The sequence below is a fragment of the Pangasianodon hypophthalmus genome, chromosome 8 (assembly GCF_027358585.1).
Source record: "Pangasianodon hypophthalmus isolate fPanHyp1 chromosome 8, fPanHyp1.pri, whole genome shotgun sequence".
NCBI lineage: Eukaryota > Metazoa > Chordata > Actinopteri > Siluriformes > Pangasiidae > Pangasianodon > Pangasianodon hypophthalmus.
Genome location: NC_069717.1, coordinates 29,801,335 through 29,816,863, shown reverse-complemented (window position 1 = coordinate 29,816,863; position 15,529 = coordinate 29,801,335). Strand labels below are relative to the sequence as shown.

General features: G+C 40.7%; 1 protein-coding gene across 3 annotated transcripts in view; it reads left to right on the top strand.

Annotated features, from left to right (window-relative positions):
* Positions 1-15,529, top strand: part of ggt1a (gamma-glutamyltransferase 1a) — a 48,300-nt gene that overhangs the window by 24,110 nt on the left and 8,661 nt on the right. For 2 of the 3 annotated variants that reach the window (XM_053236138.1, XM_053236137.1), the window contains exons 4-8: positions 12,295-12,384; positions 12,806-12,998; positions 13,242-13,402; positions 13,634-13,783; positions 14,494-14,630. In XM_053236138.1, the coding sequence (XP_053092113.1) occupies positions 12,295-12,384; positions 12,806-12,998; positions 13,242-13,402; positions 13,634-13,783; positions 14,494-14,630 (731 nt within the window). Of the gene's footprint in view, positions 1-2,600; positions 2,851-5,731; positions 5,960-6,066; positions 6,191-7,791; positions 7,957-9,832; positions 10,019-10,433; positions 10,565-12,294; positions 12,385-12,805; positions 12,999-13,241; positions 13,403-13,633; positions 13,784-14,493; positions 14,631-15,529 lie in introns of those variants that run through there. The other variant, XM_053236136.1, reaches the window with a different exon arrangement.

Below are 15,529 nucleotides of genomic sequence, written 5' to 3'. Positions count from 1 at the left end.
TGTTTACTCGGGCCCACGCGAAGGCAGGGTTACAGCCTCTGCCAGACTTAGATGGTAGTCTGTGCGAGGGTGGAGCCAAGGGATCAAAAAACTCATGCCGACAGCGGTGCAGCGAGAAATATCTGGGGAGCCGCTACCTGGAGGTAACTGGTCTCTGGTCTGGAGCCACCTGGGGGAAACCTCCCAGATATCCCCAGTGACATAGCTGACCTGCAACTTATAGATAAAAACCCCTGTTTGCCAAACTGAAAGAGTCAGGGGGAAACTACTTTTGGGAAAAAGTGAGAAAGGGGTACTGTATGTGAGGGATTGGTTGTGCCTGCTTGATGTCGACCCACAGTACTATCCCTAGCACACATGGTTCCATGGTCAGATCATCTGGGTCACCAGAAAATGTACCTTAGATTCAGTTCTCGCTTATTTTGGCCCTCTATGTGTGCTGATGTCTTATTGTCTTATTGTCCTTACTGTTCCACCTGACAAAAACCAGTGCCATTCTTAGGTCAGACAGAGCTCTGCTTCATCCTCTGCCCGTGATCACCACCCCCTTTCAACGAATTGCCACGGACATTGTTGGTCCACTAGAGAGAAGCACTGCTGGCTACAGGTACATCCTTGTCAATTGTGACTATGCCACACGTTATCCAGAGGTTTTTCCCCTATGCTCAATAAGCACCCCCAAAATCATCAGTGCCTTGGTACAGTTGTTTCCAAGGTAGGCTTCCCAGATGAAATCATCATGGACCAGGGAACTAACTTCACCTCCCAGTTGATGAAGCAGGTTCACTGGCAAGTTGGCATCACAGCCATTAAAACTACCCCAAGTCACCTCCAAACAGATGGGCTGGTAGAATGCTTCAATTCTACATTCAAGAGGATGTTGAGGAAGTTTGTGGACAATACAGGAAAGGATTGGGACAGTGCCGCCCAAGCAGCAGACCTGCGAAAAGTCTTTGCAGAAGTCCCAGACCTGTTTCAACAGAGACCAGGCAAGACTCAGGTACTGCAGCATACCATCCACCTCAGAGATTCCACCCCCATTGGACTGGGTACTTGAGGGCTTTGAGGACTGTTCTGCAGCATACTTGGATGACATGGTTGTTTACAGCAAGACCTGGGTCGACCGTCTACAGCAGCTCTGCCGAGTGCTCCGCACGCTGCAAGAAGAAGGATTAACTTAAAACATCCAGAAGTGTGAGTTGGCCCGAGAAGAGGTCTAGTATCTGGGGTACCTGCTGGGGAAAGGGGAAATCCAGCCACAGGTGGACAAGGTGGAAGCTGTCAGAAACAGAGAAGATACCAAGAAGCAAGTGAGGTCAATCCTGGGGCTAGTAGGCTGGTACAGGCAATTTATACCTCAGTTTACAACTATTGCTGAGCCACTCACCAATCTTACCACCAAGACAGCAAAAAATCCAGTGGACAGTTGCATGTGAGACGACCTCTACCACCTTCAAGAATTGTTTGTCTTCCTTCCCAGTCTTGCGAAGTCCCGGCTTCAACCAGCAGTTCCTCATTCAAGTTGATGCCTCAGCTGTGGATCTAGGAGCTGAGCTCTTACAGGGGGAGCTAGGGGCTGAAAGACCAATTCTTTCCCTAAGCCGGAAGTTTCTATCCTGAGAAAGAAACTACTCAACAATAGGGAAAGAGTGCTTAGCAATCAAATGGGCATTGAAAAGTCTCCGGTACTACCTCCTTGGGAGGGAATTTGATTTGGCCACTGAGCACCTAACTAGCTGCAGTCCATGAAAGATCACAGTGGTCGGATTACTCGATGGTATCTGGCTCTATAACCATTTAAATTCAATACTCATTACAGGCCCAGGTCACAGAACCTTATAGCGGATTATCTGTCCCAACTGCTAGCTCTTGGCAATCCAGAAGAAGAAGGGGGTGATGTGACAGAGAACTCGTGACGAACCGAGACGGCACATAACATCCACTTACATCACATTTTACATCACATTTTCATTCGGTATATAGATCCCCTTTGTTTCTATTTCTGGTACTTCATCTGTGAGTGCACATGCAGTTGTAGCACGGAGAACTGGGGCGCCATGTTACGGTCACACATTCACACACAGACGCGCCGTATGAAATGCATTCACCTGATAACAGTTTAAACTACACACACACAGACACACACAAAATACATTTTGCGTAAATGTTCTTTATTATTCAGTGTACTTGTTTCTTGTAATGCTGGCAGTTTGTTGTGTGTTGTCCTCTGTCTTCCGAGTGCACACTGCTGCAGACCAAAACCGGAAGTGATGTCACAGCACACTTTTATTTTGTTTACCTTGGGCATACTTCCAGATTAGAGAGGTTGATGGAAGATACCACCACACTAAAGGTTGCTTTATGCCAATATGCATATTTATTACACATATTATTGTTTGCATTTTTTTTTTGTTTCATCATAAGAAGGATGATTATTTGTAACAATATTAGGAGATACAATATTGAATGTATTGTAAAGTTGATTGATTGTTTAATGTCTTTCTTTTGTTTAGCTGTGCGAATGGTAGGTTCCAAGGGGCGGGGCTTACCCAATATAAGCACCCCAGAAGCACTGTCTAGTCAGTCTGAACCAGAGCCAAGTGGAAGTATGACCTCTGGATGTGTTTGTAGACTCATACAAAGAGGTTTTGCTTATTTTTGTGTGTTTTTTTGGGGTTGTGTTTGAGTGTCTGCACCTCTCCTTGTATACACACCTCCTGTTTGGCTCACTGGGGTTTATTTTTTTGTTTCTCCCAAATAAATCACCTTGCAGTTACATGCTATAGTGTGGCTGTACCATTCATTCCCTGGACGTTTTTGAACCTGGCATGCCTGCCTTCATCACAAATGGTAAGACACTAAAGCTTTTAAAAACATCTAAGAAGCTCTGCACTATGTCGTCTGCAGAGTCAATTTTACTCACAGCTGAATTGTCATAGTTGATGACAAGAGTGGTATACTCTTTTGACGATTAAGATTTTCACAGGCTTTTTCACCTAGCAGTGAATCTAATTCAACAACAGAGAATAGCAGGTGATGCACTTTACTTTTCACTGTTACTTTTAGCTTGCATGTGCCTAATGGTCAATGCTTTGTCTGTTGTTGTCTTTGAGAAGCACTGACTTTTTCCTAATTTTTGTTTTTTCTCTCATTTTTTTTAATGTCTGACATGCTGATTAAGTTTGCTTTTGCACCAGTATCCAACTTGAGTCTAACCAGTGCCCCATTGCTCTGTAGCATTGCTACCCATTTGTCATTTTTGACAGCGTCCTCTTGACTCTGTGCATTAACTGAAGACTGTACACTTTTAATGGTCTCGTATTCCAGCATGTTTTCACAGGCCATCATGCCGACAAAGAACGTATCATTTAGGTCAGTTTCATCTATCGTCTTGACAGATTGCGCTTCTTTTCTCACTCTTTGTTTTCCTTTAGAGAAGCATTGCTTAGCAAAATGATTTTTACCATTACACTTTTTGCACAGTTTTCCATAAGCTGGACACTGCATAGGTTGATGCTTGGTACCACAACGCTTGCAACTACAAACGCCATCCTTCTGCTTTACAGCTCTCACCAAACATTTTCACAAGAATTTGGGCAAGTTCACTAGCTTGGCAGATTTTAATTTTTGTCTGAGCAAAAATTAAGCTTTGTCTGACCTTTGCATCACTGATGCCAAAAACAATCTGATCTCTTATCATTGAATCATTGAGCTGTTCAAAATTCTATGTCTTTGCTTTGAGTTTTCAGGTCAGTCAGGAAGCTATCGCACATCATCAAGCTTGTTTCTATCTTCTTTCTCTTTAAAGACGAAGGTACTGTACACTTCAATAGCTTGTGGGCCTACAATCCTCAATAGCAAAGCAAGTTTACGTGCTTCTGGCTTCGTGTCCATCCTGATGGCTGCCAAAATGCCATAAATATAAATCATGTTGCCTTCACAACAAGCTGTCGTCAGTTTGATTTCACTTCTGGTACCATGTTTTGTTCAAAGATTCAAATAAACTACTTATCCATACAATCTCAACATGTCTGCATTTATTATCTGCTCATGTCTCACACATATGGCTATCCTCTTAACTTCTGATTCTCTATCTCTTGCATTGCATCTGTAACATATCACTTAATACAGTGCCATCTACTGGAAGCAGGCCTAATGCCATCTATGCCATCTGAGTGCTAACACCTCTGACCTTGATGTGTTCAGTAACAATAACATTTTGTACCAAAACACAAGAAATGAGAAATATAGCATCTTTAGAAACAGCCTAGACACAAGCAGTCATGCATAATATGAAACTGAATAAATGAATAAACATAAACTTCAGCAAATGATCATAGAATCAGAGACAAATAATTAGAGACAATTAATTAAAGGCAAATATTCCTTTAAATTGACTAATACAGTGTTTCTCAGTTAAGTCTTTAGGCCCCAGGAAATCATTCTTCTCGACTACTGCCCCGTGGAACTAACCTCCATTGTTATGAAGTGCTTTCAGCAGCTGTGTGGCACAAGAGATCACAAGGCGGTCGAACACAAGCACCCAGAGGCAGGAATGTGGGGGAACGTGTGCTTTCTTTTTGAAGTGCAGATCAAGGGTGAAGGGAGTGGGGAGTGAAGGAAGGTAGCGTGCAGATGGCAGTGAGGGATCATCCCGGAGTGGAGTGCGGCGAGCCGGCAGCAGCAGCGCAGCAGCGGGACACAGGATGCACGGTGGCCGTTCTCAGCGATACAGATCGCTGTTGTGCCGAGGTTGAGACTTGCCTTCTTGCAAATTGTGTACCACACCAACAGGTTCCCCGATGATGCCATCACCCTGGCGCTGCATGTGGCCCTGAGCCACCTGGAGGGGAAGAACAACTATGTGAGAATGCTATTTTTTTCGACTACAGTTCAGCATTCAATACCACATTTCCCACCAAGCTAAAGGAACTGGATCCTGGACTTTCTGAGGGTAGGCCCTAGGTGGTCCGAACTGGTGCCTTCACATCCTCCTCTCTCACCGTCAGCACAGGAGCTCCCCATGGCTGCATGCTCAGCCCCCTTCTGTACTCCATGTTTACACATGACCATGTAGCACAACACACCTTAAATTTGCAGACAACACCATCATTGTAGGCCTTATCTCGGATGCTACAGTGAGGGAACATCAGGATGAGAAAACGTGTGTGTGTGTGGTGTTCAGTATCTTGCAGGTTCACCCATTTTGCACCTGTCAGAAATCACATTAACACACTCTTTGTGCTTGCACATGGCGTTATCTGTATTGTAATGTATTCGATTTATGAAGGTGTGACTGAGCCACTTGACAGCCACATCCACATCCTGAGAAAACACACACACACACACATTCTAACACTGAAATATGACTAAACACTCAAAACTGTATATGATGTACAAATGATAATAGCCGACATACGAGTATCAATAGCCAACGTACAAGTGTCAATAGTTGATGTATAAGTGGTAATAGCCGATATCTGAGTGTGGATAGTTACCGGCTGTAGTGATGAAATTGCGTTTGTGTTCTCAAGCGAGCGTTCTGAATCAATCTTTGCAATATATCTGAAAACAGAAATGGTTCTGTACATTATACACAGGTCTACACTGTCTGCATTTAAATTTCCCATTTGATTTAACTCTGATGATTTGCTTTGAAACAAGATCCTGAAAACATCTTGAGTGAAAAATACTGAGTGTGTGTGTGTGTGTGTGTGTATGGGTGTGACAGGAAATATCTGGGGTCGTTTTAACACACACAGTTGCAGGCAAGGGGGAAAATGAAGAAGTAGCTAAAGGATATCTTGCAAAGCCTGTGCGTTGCTGATGTTTTTATCTGGATGGAAACACACTACCATGTATGGAAACAGATGATTTCCTAGCCAACAGCAAAGAGGCAGTTAGTGCTGAGTATGTGTATCCTGTGCACAGGTGAAGAAGAGCTGAAGAACATTGAGTAGTAAGCACTCTCTCTCTGCATAGCCAATACTCCTTGCGAATAAAGGAACATTTTGCTCTGACTTGGTTTCTGACTCTGTTTCATTTTCGGTTTGAAATCTACAACAGTCTTGGCGTCTCTGTGTGGACCACAAACTCCATCGTGACTGTGAAGACCAACTGCGAGTTTCTGCAGTGACAGAATATCGGATACACACTGAGGGGAAAGCAAGTTGACATCTCTGACAAACAGGTACGTGATCCACGAACCGCAGGAAGAGAGCTGAGGCAGGAAATTGAGTTTAATTTTTCTAGAAAACTACAGAGGCAGAATGGGAAGCGTAAATAAGAAGGAATTGTCTGGGCCAGTGAAAGAAATGTATGAAAAATGGAAAGATAAGAAGGTTCTGAGCAAAAAGATAAGATAAAGCTGCATCCCAATTCCATGTGATTTCTCTTCTTCTACACTGATTTATTTGGGTGAACAGCCAATCAGATCGCTCCTTCTCTCATCGGCTCAATCGGACTCTTACGCTAAAACGCCAGCGTGACGTGTCAGAGCCGTTAGAGGAGGCAAAATTAGAGTTGATGATTTAGTTCCATAAAATGTTACATATAAGGCGGTAAAAGTTAAACTCTTTTTTGCTTTTTTATTTATTTTATTTGTAAGGGACAGGATTTGAATTGAAAGGAGATTATTTGACCATATCAGCTATTGAGCTGTTTGATATTAGTCGTGGTAAAAGGCTAACTGTTTATGGTTTTGGAGGTGTTTAACAATTATTCCTCCCACCCTCACACATACACACTGCCATGGTCTTACAATTAAAGCCTGCTTCTCACCCACCCTGTGTACCACGTGTACCCTGTGCTGCCCTCCTGTAGTTTTTTTTAATATTTGATGATATCAAGTCATTTTAAAACATTTGATGATATCAAGTTGTAACCCATTTGTTGGATTAATATCAAAGAAAAAGGAGGTTCAGGGTCTCACACCATGAAAATAGAAAAAATAAATACTTAATTATTGTATCTTAATATGTGTGTCTGCACTTGAATGAACTTAGTTTGACTTCAGAACTAACTGAACGAATAGAAGGGAACATGCACAGTTTCACTGAAGTCAGTTTTACTTCTCCTTCCCTTTCACTTCAATCAACAGTGTAATCCGTAACTAAACACTTTGCACATTACCATATGAAAGTATTCCTTACTGTTTACAATTTATCAGTTGAACACTAAGGAATCAATCAGCAATAACAACAACAAAAAAACAATTAATCAACATCCATATGTATGTGTATATATGGAGGTCCGAATGAAATATATACTGAGCCAAACACAGTTCTGTGTGTGTGTGTGTGTGTGTGTGTGTGTGAACATTTTACATACATTATTTCAGGCAAGGGAAATAACAAAAAAATAATAATATATGCATATACATATGAACATACATAAGGCTACAGCATCAATTATTTGGGTGGGTTACAAAGTCACTATTAATATCACTTCACCCTCAGAGTGTGTTTTTGGTGCAGTATAAAGTGTAAATTACATGTTTAATTGGTGAACACGAGTGTGTGCAGGTTATTACATGCTACATGTAATACACACCAGTTCAATCACACACACACACACAGCTCCTTCGTTTGGAGTTCCTTTCACTCGGGGAAAATTCAAAATTTGGAAATTAATTTAGTTTAAAACATTAAGACACTGAGACTGAACACTGAACACTAAACAATCAGGTAAGACATTAAAATGTGTTTGTAATTGTGTTATGATGATCAAAAACAAATGTAGTGACATCATTACTGTAATAACATTATTAATTTTTGCACTGTGGTTGAACAGGACCATGGAGGAGAAGTACTGCATTGCTTGCTATGTTCTGATTGCCGTTCTGATTATTGTTGCGATTGCTGTTGTGATTGTTTGCATCAAATGGTACTGCAACAATCACCACTACTCCAAAGCTGCTGTAGCAGCCGACGCTGAGGAAAGTTCTGAGATCGGCAGGTAGGACCTTCACTCACAATATGATAAAAATTACTGTTAGTCATTATTCCTGCTATTTGCAGCATATTATTTTCAGTACATCATCTACATTAAACCCAGTATAACCCAGTGAGGGTTTAGTTATTCACTCAGGGGCAGTTACTATTCCTGATTAGTTTCTGGGTTTAAAGGCGAGTGTTTGTGTCTCTGATTAAGATGCATCTCCACCGTGGTCCTCGGTGTGAACTCCACCCACATGTGCATAACTCTCATGTAAATTCTGAATAGAGTCAACCTAGTTACATCACAGTAGTTTTTTTTTTATATTTGATGACATCAAGTCACTATTAATATCAATTCACCCTCAGTCTGTGTTTTTGGTGAAGTATAATGTGAAAATTACACGTTTAAGTGGTGAATACGAGTGTGTGCATGTAATACACACCAGTTCTGTCTCTCTCACACACACACACACACACACACACAGACCGCCGTCTTGATTACAGACATGGCTCTGTGCCATGAGCTGTCAAACGCTTAAAGTAATAAACTACAGAGAGAGAGAGAGAGATAGATGTCCTCCCTGTGCATGTATACATGTGTGTGTGAAGGCAGTAAAAATCAAACCCGCAGTGTGTTCTGAGCTTCACTTTCCTTCAGTCATATGAATATTAAGGTGTTTACTCCACTCTGAAATTAACACCAACAGTGCTTAACCCTTACAGTGTTTATTTAATCCTTACAGTGGTTATTTAATGTCTTCCTCTGATGCCAGTGTAGCACATAGCCACTAAAATACAGCAAAAACCAACAAATTAAAAGTACTGGCACCCCGTACCCTGTCCATCAATGGAAACGGACCACAGGAGCATCACTGAGCAGATATGATAATATTCATGCATATACAACCATATATTCATCACATGTAAGAGATAAAATCAGAACTTTCTGTTCTGGCTACTGATGATTGATTGTAATTAACATTATGTGTAGATTACTGTCAGTGTACAAGACTGTAAGCAAATGTTAGTTAGTTAGGCTTTTATTGTCATTGTAACATGCCACATGTACAACGAAATTTAAAGTGTCGATCAGTTTAAGGTGCGCAGTCATACATATATTCAACTTTCAACCATATAAAAGAAAAATGCTAAGTAGCATAAAAAAATAAAAGAAATACCGTACTAAAATAAGTTAAAGCAAGTTAGAAACAACCAAACCCAAACTCATACATACTTCCCACCTATTGCACATTCCCGTGTAAGCAGCATTTTATTGAGTATAGATATGGTTGTTGAGTGTAGCTATGGTTGTAGGATAAAAACTATTTTTCAGTCTGTTTGTCCTTGCTCTGATTGTTCTGTATCGCCATCCTGATGGTAACAGTTCAAACAGAGAGTGCCCGGGGTGTGAAGTGTCCTTAAGGATGTATTGGCCCTTCTTGAGACAGTGGGAACTGCGTAGTTCCTCCAGTGTTGAGAGAGGGCAACCGACAATCTTCTGGGCCGAGGTTATAACCCTCTGGAGCGCTTTTCTCTGATGATGAGCTAATAAATGAGCAAATAAATAACCCAGACGCTGATAATTACACCTTTGATTAGCTTTAATTAAGGCCTGGACATAATTACAGCCCTAATAACAGCTAGTTCACGTCGTCACGTCTCACACACTGAGCATTTACAGCTCCTCCGTATGGAGTTCCTTTCACTCGGGGAAAATTCAAAATTTGGAAATTAATTTAGTTTAAAACATTAAGACCCTGAGACTGAACACTGAACACTAAACAATCAGGTAAGAGATTAAAATGTGTTTGTAATTGTGTTATGATGATCAAAAACAAATGTAGTGACATCATTACTGTAATAACTTTATTCATTTTTGCACTGTGGTTGAACAGGACCATGGAGGAGAAGTGCCGCATTGCTTGCTATGTTCTGACTGCTGCTCTGATTCTGACTGCTGTTCTGACTGCTGTTCTGATTGTTTGCATCAAATGTCATCAAATATCGATGAGAAATAAAGATCACTGCTACTCCAAAGCTGCTGTAGCAGCCGCCAATGGGAAATGTTCTGAGATCGGCAGGTAGGACCTTCACTCACAATATGATAAAAATTACTGTTAGTCATTATTCCTGCTATTTGCAGCATATTATTTTCAGTACATCATCTACATTAAACCCAGTGTAACCCAGTGAGGGTTTAGTTATTCACTCAGGGGCAGTTACTATTCCTGATTAGTTTCTGGGTTTAAAGGCGAGTGTTTGTGTCTCTGATTAAGATGCATCTCCACCGTGGTCCTTGGTGTGAACTCCACCCACATGTGCATAACTCTCATGTAAATTCTGAATAGAACTTAAGTCTGTAATTACATATGAGGTCTGAATATTAAATATTAAATCTTTAATACAGAAAATAACACACTGTAGTTTCAGCTCAGTGGAGGAGGTTAGTCTCGGAGACTGTAATAGTCACGTTGTTGTGGTGTGTTTTTGTCTCAGGGACATGTTACAGCGCGGAGGCTCTGCAGTGGACGCCGCCATCGCAGCGCTGCTGTGTGTCGGACTGTTTAATGCTCACAGCATGGGCTTCGGAGGAGGACATTTCTTCATCATCTACAACAACTCTACAGGTGACATCCATCCATCCATCCATCCATCCATCTGTCTGTCCTTTCATCCATCTATCTATCTATCTATCTATCTATCTATCTATCCACAGTCAGGTCCACAAGTATTTGGACAGTGACACAATTTTGGTAATTTTGCCTCTGTACTCCACCACAATGGATTTGAATTGAAGCATTCAAGATGTGATTGAAGTGTAGACTTCCAGCTTTAATTCAAGGGATTTAATAAAAATATTGCATTAAGCATTTAGGAATTACAGCCATTTTTTACAGAGTCCCTCCATTTTCACAGACTCAAAAGTAATTGGACAACTGACTGATAAGCAGTTTCATGGCCTGTTTCCTCATTATTTCACAACAGATTAAGGAGATAAAAGGTCTGGAGTTGATTCCAAGCAATGAATTTGCATTTAGTTGCTGCTCATGGGAACTCCCAATATGTGGTCCAAAGAGGTGTCGATGCAAGTGAAAGAGGCCATCATTAGGCTGAAAAAACAAAACAGACCCATCAGAGAGACAGCAGAAACTTTAGGAGGGCCAAATCAACAATTTGGTACATTATTAAAAAGAAGGAATTCATTGGTGAGCTCAGCAACACCAAAAGGCCTAGAAGACCACGGAAGACAACTAAAGTGGATGATCACAGAATTCTTTCCTAGGTGAAGAAAAACCCCTTCACAACATCTAGCCAAGTCAAGAACCCTCTGAAGGCGGCAGGCATATCACTGTCAAAGTCTACAATCAAGAGACGCCTTCATGAATGTAAATACAGAAAGTTTACCTCAAGAGGCAAACCACTGGTAACGTTCAAGAAAAGAAAGGCCAGATTAGCCTTTGCTAAAAAGCCTCTAAAAAAAAGCCTGACCAGTTCTGATGCAAGATTAACTTGTACCAGAATGATGGAAAGAGAAGAGTATGGAGAAGGAAAGGAACAGCTCATAATCCAAAGCATACCACATCATCTGTCAAACATGGTGGAGGCAGTGTTATGGCATAGGCATGTATGGATGCCAATGGAACTGGGTCACTGGTGTTTATTGATGATGTGACTGCTGACAGAAGTAGCAGGATGAATTCTGAAGTGTGTAGAGCTACTTTCTGCTCAGATTCAGTCAAATGCTGCAAAATGGATGGCGCTTCACAGTACAGATGGACAATGACCAAAAACATACTGCAAAAGCAACCCAAGAGCTTCTTAAGGCAATGAAATGGAATGGTCTTAAAGGTCCGAGTCAGACACCTGACCTCAACCAAACTGAGCTGCTTTTCACTTACTGAAGACCCACAAACAAGCAGCAACTGAAAATGGCTGCAGTAAAGACCTGGCAAAGCATCTCAAGGGAGGAAAGTCAGCATTTGGTGATGTCCATGGGCTCCAGACTTCAGTCACTGACTGCAAAGGATTTGCATCCAAGTATGAAAAATAATCCTAATATTTATAATTGTTAGCTTGTCAAATTACCTTTGAGCCTGTGAAAATGGATGGACTCTGTAAAAAATGGCTGTAATTCTTAAATGGTTAATGCAATATTTTTGTCAAATCCCTTGAATTAAAGCTGAAAGTCTACACTTCAATTACATCTTAAATGCACCTTTTTCAGGACTGATGTGTGCAGTTTCCAACTTAACATGAAAAATCCACATCAGCTACAAATTATTTTTAAAAATCAATATTAATTCTCTGAGCATTCATTCACTGAAATGTGAACTGTTTTTTTGCTTTTCTCTCTTAGGGGAGGTGGAGACAATCGACGCGAGGGAAACGGCTCCCCAAAAGGCCACACGTGACATGTTCGGCAATGACACGCAGCTCGCTCAAAAAGGTACTGAACATCCTGAACACTGATAAACCCTGTTAGCAAAAAGTGTTTACAACATTTATTATCTCACAGTGCCATCAAGTTTTTCGCAGACACACACTTAGGACATTTCATTTATTTTAATGGCTTACCTCTACATTTAATTAGAATCCCTCTTTATTTTTTCTGTGCTGCAATCCACTGCAGGCTCTGAGATAAATAAAGTTTAATCGGTGTAATTTTATTTAGTTTAATTAGAATATGTCTTGTTTGTTTTACAATCACAAAGCTGAAACAAATAAAAATATGCTTTTATTAATAAAGCACTTTTAGATGTGGACTGCAGCTCAGTATACTTTAAAAAAAAGAGCAAATAAATGTGAACATTATAGATCAGAAAGGGTTTTATAGCTTTGTTGTCCATTGTGTTTTCATGAATAAACAGGAGGCCTGTCCATTGCGGTCCCCGGTGAGCTTCGTGGCTATGAACTGGCACACCGGCGTCATGGCCGCCTGCCGTGGAGGGATCTGTTTCAGCCGAGCATCCAGCTGGCACGTGAAGGCATCCGTGTCAGCAAAGGTCTCGCTGAAGCCATGCAGAAAAACAAGGAAGACATTGAGGCTAATCCAGTGCTGTGGTGAGGGACAATATCTCTATCATGTCAAAATATCCTCAGCACCCATGCGATGTCTTTGGAGGTTTATTTTTTGTTAAAATGGAAAAGCTCCCAGAAAGAATAAGTGTTAGCGGGAAAAGGAAGCTACGACCATATAAGCAAACATGACAGAATCAAGGCAGAATGTGGACTGATTGATGAATACTTTATTGCCATAAGGAAAATTAATTATTTTAATTGTGTTTTTGACTTTATTCTTTACAGTGAAGTATTTTGTGATTCCAACAAAACCATCCTGAGGGAAAACGATATTATCAGATTTCCACAGCTAGCAGACACCTACGAGAAGATCGCTGAGGGAGGAGCTGATGTTTTTTATAATGGCTCCATGGCTGAAACGATAGTGAATGACACCCAAACTGCAGGTCCATCAGTGTTTAACCATTAAAGTCTACAACATGCTACAATCTTTATTATTAGCAGCATGATGCTAATATTCCCTCCAGTACAAATGTAAAAATCATTGAGACACATGCTAATATTCACTACAGTATAGATGCTAATCAATACTTTCACAGACACTAAGAGGCTAATACTCACTGCTAATCACCTCCTGTTGTATGCTAATCTGTTCATGGTGTTTTGGGACGATCCAGGTGGCATTATAACACTTGAAGACTTGTTAAGGTATACACCAGTGTTGAATGAAAGCCCACTGAAGATAAATGTGGGAGAATACACAATGCACTTTCCAGATGCTCCATCTAGCGGTCCTGTGCTAGCGCTAATCCTCAACATTGTGCACGGTGAGTGTGTGTTTGTCATGTGTGTTCATTTGTGTGGGATAAATGGACATTAGAAGTGTCTAATACATCTGTATTAGCCAGATAGATTTTCTCAACAGTTATGCTAACTCACTGTTAGCCACTTAGCCATAATTAGCATTATGAGGTAGGGGAGTTAGAGACCTGAGACACAGGCTTCAGAATATCTTAGAAGGACAAATGATGGAGGTTGACTCTTTGGGTCAAAACCCATGTAGCTTTAGTTAAACTTGATAAACCAATTGCGAACTTGATCGTGTGACATCGCCACTAGCCTCATTGTACTGCTTAGCATAAAATTCTGGTTTTAATTAGAAAATATTTAGAATAGTTTACATACAAAGCAGTATTGTGCTAACTTTAGCCAGCTAACTCTCACTAGATAGATTAGCTAATGTTATGCTTACAGTTTCAACAGTAGCTATCTTGTATTAATTAGCCAAACTGCTAGTATGAGGTAAATTATTGTTTTGTATAATTAAATACAGTACCCAAATCTGTCAGCAGTCTAGCTATAGACAAGATTTCTTAGCCCTTGTGATGTTTTTGAAATAGGATTTAAGATTTCCCAGTATCTTGAAAGTTCATTAGCCCTCACTATGTTGCTACATGAAGCTTACATGAAAGCTTATAACTCGTGTATGATGATGATGATGATGATGGTCTAAAAGCGTAAAACTGTCTCTGTGCAGGTTATAATTTCTCATCCAGCAGTGTGTCTACTACAGAGAAGAAGACGCTCACTTATCACCGCATCATCGAGGCTTTCCGCTTCGCTTTCGCTATGAGGAGCAGGCTGGGAGATCCTCGTTACCTCAACATCACTGACGTGAGACAGTGTTTATTTCCACATCATGGGGTTGTTCATCAGTAACATTATGTTCACACTAGAAGGTCACTCATGTTGGTTATAGTTTGTCTCTTGTAGGCGTGCAGCATCCACTACTGTTTTTCGTTTGAGGGTGTGGCCTGTCCAGCATTTTTTAGTTCTCAAGAGAAATGGTATTGTGTGTCTATATATGTATATAATTACACACAATGTATATACAATTATATATACAATATAGGGCCAAAAGTATGTGGACACCTGACTGTCACACCCATATGTGGGCCTTCAAACTGTTGCCACAAATTTGGAAGCACAAAATTGAATAGAATGTCTCTGTATGCCGTAGCATTAAGTTTTCCCTTCACTGGAACTAAAGGGCCCAAACCTTTTCCAGTGTGACAATGCCCCTGTGCACAAAGCAAGGCCCATGAAGATATGGTGTGTTAAGGTTGGCGCAGAAGAAGTCTAGTGTTCTGACCTCAACTAATGCTAACCTCAAACCCATTATACACCTTTGGGAAGAACTGGAACACTGATTGCATGCCAGGCCTCTTCGCCCAACATCAGTGTCTGACCTCACTAATGCTCTTGTGGTTGAATGGGCAATTCCCCACAGCCACACTTCAAAACGTAGTGGAAAGCCTTCCCAGAATAGTGGAGGTTATTATAACAGCAAAGAGGAGACGAAATCTGGAATGTTCAAAATGCACATGTGGGTGTGATTGGTCAGGCGTCCACATACTTTGGCTATATATATATATATATATATATATATATATATATATATATATATATATATATATATATATATATATATATATATATATATATACACACACACACACATAGTTAGGTCCAGAAGTATTTGGACAATGACAGAGTTTTTGTGATTTTGCCTT